At 41.0% G+C, this 10,789-nt stretch overlaps 1 protein-coding gene across 3 annotated transcripts in view; it reads left to right on the top strand.

Moving 5' to 3' along the window:
• Window positions 1-1,160: 1,160 nt before the first annotated feature.
• The window catches only part of LOC119740834 (GRAM domain-containing protein 2B-like), a 64,427-nt gene continuing 54,798 nt past the window's right edge, over window positions 1,161-10,789 (top strand). Inside the window, exons 1-2 of one of the 3 annotated variants that reach the window (XM_038216282.1) lie at window positions 1,161-1,232; window positions 8,438-8,491. Coding sequence is in view for 1 of the 3 variants with exons in the window: in XM_038216281.1 (XP_038072209.1) it covers window positions 1,433-1,482; window positions 8,438-8,491 (104 nt within the window). In the remaining 2 variants the exon portion in view is untranslated. The other 2 variants (XM_038216283.1, XM_038216281.1) reach the window with 2 other exon arrangements.

The raw sequence follows: 10,789 nt of genomic DNA, 5'->3' as shown, positions 1-10,789 counted from the left end.
ATCATTTTCATTCTATATTGCGACTAGCATTCTGCCAAATCCGATTTTAGGGATTAAAGTGCCTACCCCAGGTAGGCATCGACGACGTAATTTTGATTGAAATCTCAACGGGTAAATGCAACGTAGGGAAAAATCTCTTCAACAGAATCATAGAGTTTACACTTTCTAATGAAATTGATGAGGTGCACCATGGGAGGCAGCTGATGAAATCATCGTTATCCTGTCAAGAATTGGCATCCACGACGAATTAGAAAGGCCATCGAGACCTACAACCACCACACCGTTCCCCAAGACATTGGTATCATCTTGGTGGCATCCGGCGCCCCCTATATCCACCAGCCCATTTCCATATGAGTCTCCTATACCCTCTGCCACCGTACCCACTTCCGACACAGCAGTGCAGTCAGTAACGTGAGCACACATCCCATTCCTCCACCAACAGCATCCTGACCCAGGCGCGGATCCAGGTGGAGGGTTTTGGGGGTCAACCCCCCCCCCCCCCCAGCTCTGTCAAAAAAAAAATTATCATACAAATTCCTTTAAAAAAATGCGACCCCCCCCCCCTGCTGTGACACCCAAAAAGAAATTATACTGGTATAATGTCCGCCTGTTCAAAATTTGAATAGCGCCCCTATTGAAATATGGTACCAGCCCCCCCCCCCCCCTTTGAAGGCCCGTCTTTAAGGAAAAAAATGATTTTTTAAAAATCCTATAATAAGCCAAAGGCTTAAGCAGCGTTGCTAATAAAGATACTACAGTTGATGAAACAAGTATTCTGTCATTTTCTTTGTTGTTCCTAACAGTCAGAACACACAATATTTTTTTTTTTTTGGCGAAATTGATTTTAGGGTTACTTCGTTCAAATAGTGATACAATTTGAACGTGTAGAGCAATCGAAATTAATTTCTTTTATAAATGGGCTTCCAAGTCATACCGGTAACTTTTTGGTGCTACATATATTTGGGGTTCCGCTTTTTTTTACTCGCCCTGTATGGTTTCTGACTAGCGCGCCTTGAATTGAAAAATGTTGGGACCATGAACATAGGGCTGGATAGCTCAGTTGGTAGACCACCGGGAAGGCAATCCGGAGGTCGCAGGTTCAAACCTAGCTCCAGTCCATTTCTTCGAAAAACCATTTGAACTAGTGAGGGCGCTATGCTTGACACATGCAGCGCTGATGACGGCCGCCCGGCCGCGTGCATTATTTATTCGTGAAGAACGATCAGAAAGTGGTGAGTTTGATGGGTTGCTCTGCATTGATTTACCTATTAAAATAAATACATGTACTCATATATTTCATTACCATTATACAAAAGGAACCTGTCTAAAGGGGGAAAGGCCGGGATTTTTAATCGTAACTCTACCTGCCTTAGCGCAAGTTTATTTGATTTTGTGGGATCGCAAAGACAGCACGGAGCGCACGAGCGAGCTGATGCACCCTGCACGACCGTGTGAGTCGGGTCCATCAACATCCAGCACTCGGTGAGTGTTGCTGCGGTATAACTAACTGTGCGTACATGTAGTCTTTGTTGAACTTGAAGTCCAGTAAAATAGTGGTTGTTGCAAGTAAATGGTGAACAGCAGTAGCGCTGTAAATTACTCTAGTGCTGGATGGTAGTCATGGTAGTGATGTTGTCACGCCCCAACTATCGCATCGGTCCCAACTATAGTTGGGACTGTCCCAACTATAGTGCGGCAGTTGGGTCGGCCCAACTATAGTTAGGACTGGAGTTGCGCCGGATGCTTCATGCTTGATAGATCTTGTTGGATTAAATGTTCCGCGGCGCTGGCGCCATGTATTCGTTGTGCATGCATGCCGCAAGGCTGGCCGGTCACGTGGTACTGCCTAGTTGGATGAGTTGTCCAGCTGCTGGGTTGATTGTCCAGCAACATTTTGCAAAATTCAAAGATTGCCATGGCCGGCCAACTATAGATGGGCCCCACCCATAGCTAATGTCAAAGGTCCCAAGTAAAGTCGGACAGTATGTAACAGAGCTGTAGGGAATGTTTTATAGTCGTCGTACATCAATGTTTTATAGTCGTCGTACATCAATGTAAACTATAGCCAAATAAAAATATTGCGGTGGCCCAACTACAGATGGTCCCCACCCATAGATAATTTCATTGGTCCCAAGTAAAGTCAGATGTGTATTAGAGTTGTAGGGAATGTTTTATAATCGTACAACAATGTACACTATAGTTGGGACCGCAAAATAAAAAGATTGGAGTGGCCCAACTATAGATTGGCCCCATCAATAACTAATTTCAGTGGTCCCCAGTAAAGTCAGACGTGTATCAGAGCTGTAGGGAACGTTTTATAGTTGTACATTAATGTACACTACAGTTGGGACACCGCAAAATAAAAAGATCGGAGTGGCCCAACTATAGATGGGCCAGCCCAACAGTGGAACTTACAGTTGGGACCGTCCCAACTATAGTTGGAACAGGCCCAACTATAGTTGGACCAGCCCAACTGTGGAACTACAGTTGGGACAGGCCCAACTATAGTTGAGACAGGCCCAACTATAGTTGGGACCGATGCGATAGTTGGGGCGTGACAATGTCAGTGTGTTGGATTATGGATGCATGCGGTAGAAAATATGGCGATCGTAGTAGGGCCCCTGTTTTGTTTCGATCAAATTAGAATCAAGAATTGTTTTTATTACTAAAAAATGACATTGTCAACCTAAAGCAAACTTCTCTCAATGTAATGACACCTTTTTGGTAATTTTTGAACCTGTTTCTTGGGGTGGAAATTACGATTTTCCTACGGCCATGCGGTTTACGGGCCGGTTGGTGCCGTGCATGTGCAGCGCGACTTGCGTGTTCATGGTACATCACGCGGTGATCGCCATCTTTATTTTCGTGTTGCGTTCTGTATTTGTCATCGTCATTTTACCCCGAAATTTCATCAAAAATTCAAAACCCTGCCCTTTATCTATGACATGCCTGTATGTTCTAGTGTCGCCAACTAGTTTGGTAGGTTAAATAATTTAAAAGTGAAGTTTTTTCCCTTATAGGAACGGGGCCCGTAGATATACGATTGCCAAAAAATTTAACATTGTTGACTGCTAGTGCTACTACTACCGTAGTACTACTGTACTAGTGTGATGTGGGACATGATGAAGTGAAGCGGACGAGGGTGCTGTGTGCCCTCCAGGTGACTGTTAAAAACGTCATATCCCACATCACAGCAGTCAACAATTGTTCAATAATAAATAAATAATAATTTGTCGGGTGCACCACTTTGTGCACACAATACCTCACTTCGTGGTGCAACCGACAAATAATCGGATGGCTTTAATATTGGGAAGGATGCAAGAATATATTGCAGTACATGTTTTCATATCCCCCTCAAAGCAATCCAGTAAAAATATTTGTTGTTTTGGCTTGTATAAATTGGCAAATAAAGGTGTGCAAAAAGCATGATAAGGCTCTTGTTTTAGTAATTTAATCATTGATGATTTTCATAGAAAATGCCTTTATGATGTAGCACTAGCAGGAATGCTTGTGCTTGCTCTCTTGCTTGTCTTTTGAAATTTGAATTCACTCTGCAAATGTCATTCTCCTAACCACCCAAAACTAAAGTGTTTTCAAATAAGGTGTTTCACGGTAATATGTGCCATTTTGCCGACGGGGCAATTTTAAACTTCATGTACCTGTTTTTAAAATAGACATAATTACCAGTGCCTTGTGCGCTGCATTTGTACCGTACGACAGAAAAGTATTATTATATTATTATTATGACATGCGTTGCTGTGTCTGATCATCAATGAAAAATTTTGGCGTTTCCAAGTCATCAAACGATCATCCTAAAATGCGCCCGCGTCTAACAACGCGTGTTCAAGATGGTGCATAGATGGTGCATAGGCCTACTGTGAAACAGATCCTGACAGACGTACACGTGTCTGCATTGAGTTGCGTGTATCCCTGCATAAATTGGTATCCAAATGAAACAATACATTTTCATTATTCTTATTTTATGCAAAAAAACCCACACACATTAGGCCTACTCTTTGAAGCTACTTTTGCTATGTACATTTTGTACACTGAGTTGGCATGAACACAGATAGTGAAATTATGGTTGACATTTGACATTTTTAGTCCATTTACATGTACTTTATACACATGTAGGTTTTCTGTCAAATCAGAATGGATCTAGGTATGCTCAGCCATACAATTCTACAGTGAACAGTACACATTTTAATACGCTACTGTACATGTCATGTCATGTATGTCAGTGATCACCCACGTGACTGCTCAAAATTGACAAGAGCCCATTTGTTTTGTGTTTCTCCAGGGCAGGGTTTTAAAATCTAATTTCACCTTTTTTGCATGGTGACTACATGTAACTATTGCCATGTACAAATGTGTAGGCCATCTACATGCATACACATTGCAGCACAGGTGTTTTATCTCCTACATGGAATGTGCATCAACGCCCAAGATATCAGTTTCCCCTTGTGTAAATATAGTCTCAGAGATATTTGTCAAAACTGATGTGTGAAACTACTGGCACATATAAATGACCATAAAAAAAATACATAAATATTACAAAAACATGAGTGCATGATCTACATGTAGTTGTCACTGTGTCAGCTCCATAATCCTTAGAAAAAAAATTACTGATGATAATTAACCATATTTAGACACCTTGGTGTGTATTTCAAATTTCAGCCATTTTAGATGTTTACTCACGATTCATGTCTGTGGGATCCCTGGAAAAGGAGCACACAGGGGCCAATTTCACGGCGCTGCTAAGCACAACAATTTGCTTAGCACAAAAAAAGTCTGGCTTGTAAAAGCAGGTTACCAGCCAAAACTCCACGTGATGTATTGCTTGTGATTAGTATCCAGCTGTTGTTTGCTTTGCATGAAAATCACATAAAGTTTTGGCTGATAACCTGCTTTTATAAGGCAGACTTTTTTGTGTTAAGCAAATTTTTGTGCTGAGCAGTGCCGTGAAATTGGGCTGTTAATTGACTACACACTGTCATGACTGTGCAATAGGGCAAGTTCGATCAAGGACCATAGTTAACCGTAGTTCGACTAACTCTGATCGAACGCACGCTAGTCAACAATGATTGTATTAGTCTAGTCAACTATTCAGGACCAGCCTATCGGGGTTAGTAGCGCAATGATTTATAGCTGGTTACCAATAGCAATTTTCATAGCATTGTGCATAGGGGACCAACTATCAACAAAAATAGAGGTAAACCGAAACTGTGAGTGCTAAATTTTGATTTTCATTGCATCGTTGTTTTCATGTTAGTTTATGATTCTGTGGCTTTTCCCACCATTCCATTGTAAACTACAAAATAAACTACAAAATCACCATTAATTATTTGTGTAAATAAACAGAAACATCAAGTGTTGAAAAATCGTGCGACCACCATTTTCTCACGGTCGTTGACATGACAATATGTAGTTCAACCAGAGTCGTTTGCACTTCAACTTCAGTGCGCATGTGCTGGGTACGTCACAAACCAACCACTAGTTATTAAGCACTGGTCCTCGATTGAACTTGCCCATGGTTATACACAGTACACACGTACTGGTGCAGACACATGTATCAACTACATAAATTGTAAGGCTGAAACGATACATCGATATATCGGTGCATCGCGATACATTCGTTCACGATACGATATATCGGTACGAATGTTTGATATCGATATTATTAATAATAATATAATAAATAACAGCGGCAGTGCACCGAAAGAAAATTGCAAGCAACTGCGATGCATGAGAAGCACGAAATGTAAAAATAATAATGCGAAGAGTGGAAGTCTCACCTTTCCGAGCGCACGCACGTGAAAAGTTCATGCGGACTCTCCGTCATGTCCGTTTTCTTCAGGTGGTGCATGCATTTCATGTACCGTAGTACCTTACTGTATTTGTGTATTATCAGAAACGAGTAGAGACAGATTAAAGAGGACTTAGACCCTGATTAAGTTCATCTGTTATGATTTTATTAATTTTTTTATACCAAGATATATCGCGATATTTATCGTATTGTTTGATATGTATCGTGATACGAATTGTATAGTGACACAGGCGTATCGTTTCAACCTTAATCATTGTTAATAAATTGTGTACATTTCTCCCTCTCACATGTAGTATTACCCTACACTACGACACTACGACACTACGAGTATTACCACTACGACACTCCACAGACATGCAGAAATCACGATACATACATGTACATGGTATACACATCTTTTTAGGCATAGCCATATACCGGTATACATGTATGCCTGTGCCAGCACCTGATGTGTCAGTTATATTTTATACCAAGGAAATTGTTATTTGATTTGCGTGGTGCAGGTGACATCTCTAACCCGTTGCTTCGTCATCTGTTGCCATGGCGATTCATGTTTATTGATTTGTCCCTCCCATTACCCCCTGGATCTACCACGTAATTAAATCTCATTGTCCCATCATCAGGAAGGGTTACGGTGAAGCTGCAGCCAGCCTGCCTGCGTAGATTTGCTTGAAGTTGTGCTTGCCTGGATTTGCAGGTTGCAGTGTGGTTGCTTTGTCTGTTCAGGTTGGGTTTGTTGGTTTGTCTGGTCAGTTTTGGTTTGTTGGTTTGTTAGATGGATGGTTGGCTGTTTTGTTGGCTGGTTGGTCTATAACTTTGATGGTTGGGTACATCTACATGTAGCTGTGATTTAGACTGTGCCCACTTTCATTTCATCCTGAACATGTACCGGTATTTAGAATCCGTACCATGCACATGCACATGTACACCATAAGTTGCTCATGTTTGTATGATTTGTGTTGATTGGTTTTGAGATTTGAATTTGTTGGTCCTAGAGAGGCCAGCCTATAGACCATTATCATGTTGCGGCCATCTTGATTTTTTTTTCCCATTCAAATCAACGTAACCAAAGCGAGGCTGGAAGGAAAAATGGTCTGGTTCCTTTGTGCACACAAAACATTATCATTCAGTACTGTTATAGGATACAGGGAACATTCACTGAAATGGTGGCTGCATGATAAAGGTCTGTAGTCCTCTTTGTACCTGACTGATTGATTGACTGACTGTCACTTGTGAATTAGTCTTGCATTATGAGTCTCATCTTGGCCCAAAATTTGACTCTGATGATTAGCTACTGTAGATCCCTTGCACCAAATTTGCTGAGACCAGGTCTTGTATTCAAATGTCAGACAGTGGCCAGTAATAGTCCACTGTTATCAGTTAATTTGGCTGTGGGTGTTTACACAGTTAGGCCTATAATTGGCACAGAACTGACAGCTGTCACTGTGTCAGTATTAAACCTTAAAAAGGTCATTAATTCCCGCCGCATACGAGAGCTACGTGCTTAACAAAAGCCATTTGAGGCCGTTTGCTCAGTATGTAACTCACAAAATATCCCTGTGTGCAGTGATTTTTTTGCTGAGTTTTCTGCCTCGCGAGGCTGGGAGGCAAATATCTATCCTGTTTAATTTCTTTCGCCTCACGAGGCGAAAAACCCATCGTGTGCAGTCAACCTGAGCTACATGTACCGCTACCTGCTGAGCTAAAAAGATAAACTACAAGAAGCCAATTGATGAAATCACAAACTCTGTATGTGATTTTGAGATATTTTGGTGCAAATCTTCTAAAGCCTGCTGGCGTTTGTCCCCAAAGTACTGTACATACCGATATATGTACATGTACATGTAGCCCTCGTTTGCGACGGGCTTTATGGTAGATTCATGCAAGGTTTGAATTCTTTTAGACATACCGTCTTTAACCCTAACTCCCTAGGCCTTTTTGCATGGCCTCAATCTTGCAAAATCCTCCAATTGGCCTCATGGGAAAATAGTATAAAGCTTCAATCCTGCAAATTCCTCCATTTTTTCTTGAATATGGTCTGTGGAGGGGTGACCTCTGCCTGAATCCTGCAAAATCCTGCAGCAGAGACCGTCAATATGTTCAGGCTTGGCCAGTGACATCCTGGAGCAGTATGGAAAATTTCAAGCATAATCCAGGCCTATAGGCCAACATGTACATGTATGTATGCATGGCTGAGCAAAAACAACACACGGTCCAGCCCAAGACCTTGACAAAGTGCATCCTACGAAATCAGTAATGCACTTTTGCCATGTAACCTCAATCATCCGAATTTGTCCACTTTGGCAAAGAGGATTATGAAGGATTCAGGGCGGTTAGGGTATATTGGACAGCTGCATATACAGTGTATACTATTTGGACTCATGAAATTTACCAATTTACAGAAAAAGGAGACAGTTTTTAATCTGAGCGTACAAAAATAAAACCTTTTTTGCCACAATGTGCCAATGTTGAGGAATGTCTGGTGCAGTTGTAGCATATAGACATAAAACAGAAAAGAATCATCAATGATTTGTTTACATTGAAATCAATTTCAGTAAGTTATATTTATTTTGTTGTGATTTTTTTGTTTTGTGTATTTTGTATGCCTAGAGTTTGGAAACGGCCTGGAGATCATCTTGTGAATGACATAGTGGCATCTGAAGAGTAAGTCATTTAAATGTTTTCTATGTGAATTCTGTGTATGGGTATGGGTCATTCTATAATTTAGGGTGCAAAGTGTGACATTTTTCCTGTCCCTGTTACCTTGGTATTTTGTCAATCGCCATTCAAATATCCTTAAGAATGACTTCAAATGTTGTTTTTTAAATTGTTAGATTAATGACCCAAAACGAGCACAACCCATCAAAGTTCAACAGCAGGTTTGTGTTTAAATCCTGTTGGGATAGGTACAGTTCCCCTAAACAGATGGTCTTTTACACTGGGGTTGGCATACCTCCAGAAACTAAGTTCAACAGTGTGTTTGTACAATTTCCCATGTGGGTTTTGGAATTTGCCTGAATGGGTATGGTTCCTAGTAAATTAGGCTGGGGAGTTGGGGTTAATTAATGACCCAAAACGTCGCACAGTAAGGATAACTCAGTGCTGAAGAATGTGGTGTGACTTGCAAGCTACCGGTATTTGCTGTAGTTACAAATGTATATCCTGTACATCATTTTTCTCCTTTTATGGGAATTCGGTTAGCTACTCGCGAGCACTCGACTACTCGTGAGTAATTTCTTTGCGAGTGCTCGAGCAGAAAAATCGACTGCTCGCCCAGGCCTAGTAGTCACGACTATTGATTTTCAGATACCGGTAGGGCCAAAAAAAAATAATAGTTCTGCTTCCGGTTTCCCTACCTACCCTATTCTGACAACCCCTACCCTAATTGTATTATTGGAAAAATGAGAAACAAAACACCCAAAACCACCAATTTCTACATTTTACACTTGACTACACGCAGACCCCTCCATATGATCGTACACAAAAAAAATTGGCAAATTTTTTTTTTAAATTCCCTACCTACCTACCCTATTTTCAAATGCCATGTAATCGTAAGCAGAACTTTTTTTTTTGGGCCTAGTCAAGTAGTCTTTATTCGGCATGTTGCGACTACCGCGCTACAAACTCAGCGCCACACCGAAGAGACTAGTCACAGTGATGTGTAATACCACGCCCAGGTGATCACACGACGAGACACTCACAGGACGTGCACATTGTACATTGTGAATGTACCATGCTCTATAGTACATTCAGTCACCTGCACAAAGGGTGATGAACGCTGCGCATGTTCAGTGTCAGATTGCCCATGCACTAAGTGAGAAACTTACGTGTAGCGTTGCATCATAAACGGTCTGGTATACGTCCCTGGTTGCATACACGCGTGTATCCCGTGCACGTTGCTGCATGAATGCAGTCTTCAGATAACAAAGTTCTCCACGTGCTTTCATTTTTGATACGTCACGTAATTGTGGCCAGGATCCCTGGTAAAAGAATTCACCACTACAATTGTACATGTACAGTCGCAATTAATCGCCAAGCGCCAGCCATTTCATACCATTCATAATAACAAGACGCAGGGTCACAACGTTTATATGCCAATCCTGAAAACGTTTGATGTCAACACTACTCTGCCAATCTTTGACTTTTGGAAGTGGCTTTAGAAGTTGGAACATTGCCAATGAATCTCTACAGGTCTACAAAATTTGCATGAATATTTTTATATAATTTTCCCGATCTGTTGCTGATCCACCAGTCTCGAAAAATTTTTTTTCAGGACTGTGTAAGTCCGTTTATTTTAAACATGGATTCTAGATCACATGCATATTGGTCAAACAGAATTGAGCATGCTGGGCATGATAAGCGTCAATGATCGTGTTACACTACTCAAGCTGAATCATGTTTAAATACGGTACACCTGACTACGGTACCTCTGTCATAAATTGGGGAAGGTTTTATGCATGATTATTCCACCAGGGGTAGTTCCACCAATTGTGTTGTTCCAAGAATAAAAGGCCAGATTGTCATTTTTATACCGGAATTCATGAATGGAATTTACTTCCTTACAGCATCAAATGTTCCAATAATCATCAATTTAAGAGAGAAGTCTTAATGCCCTTAAAATGGCAAAATGAAAATTGAAAACAAGAAGTGGGACACAAAGGTGCATTTTCAAGGATTGCATTAAAACAACACAGGCCCTTTAGGGCAATAAACATAATTTACAAAAGTGCACAATTCAGTTTTTCTAGGCCCAAACATTCAAGTCTTTTAATTCGGGCGAGTCAGTAGTTTCGTAAGCGTATGATTCGAGGATCTGTTTGCCCTTTTCTTTTCTTGTTATCAATATGGTGTTTTTTGTGAGGCGGCAGAACGCTATGCCCCAATCTATAACATATATTAGCTCAAGTTGTCTACTGACACTCATTCGTGGGTCATGTTTTGTCGACGGTAAACTTGGAAAAT

Source organism: Patiria miniata, unplaced genomic scaffold, assembly GCF_015706575.1.
Source record: "Patiria miniata isolate m_02_andy unplaced genomic scaffold, ASM1570657v1 HiC_scaffold_5, whole genome shotgun sequence".
Taxonomy (NCBI): domain Eukaryota; kingdom Metazoa; phylum Echinodermata; class Asteroidea; order Valvatida; family Asterinidae; genus Patiria; species Patiria miniata.
The sequence above is the reverse complement of the archived record's forward strand: the minus strand, read 5'-3'. Positions and strand labels throughout refer to the sequence as shown.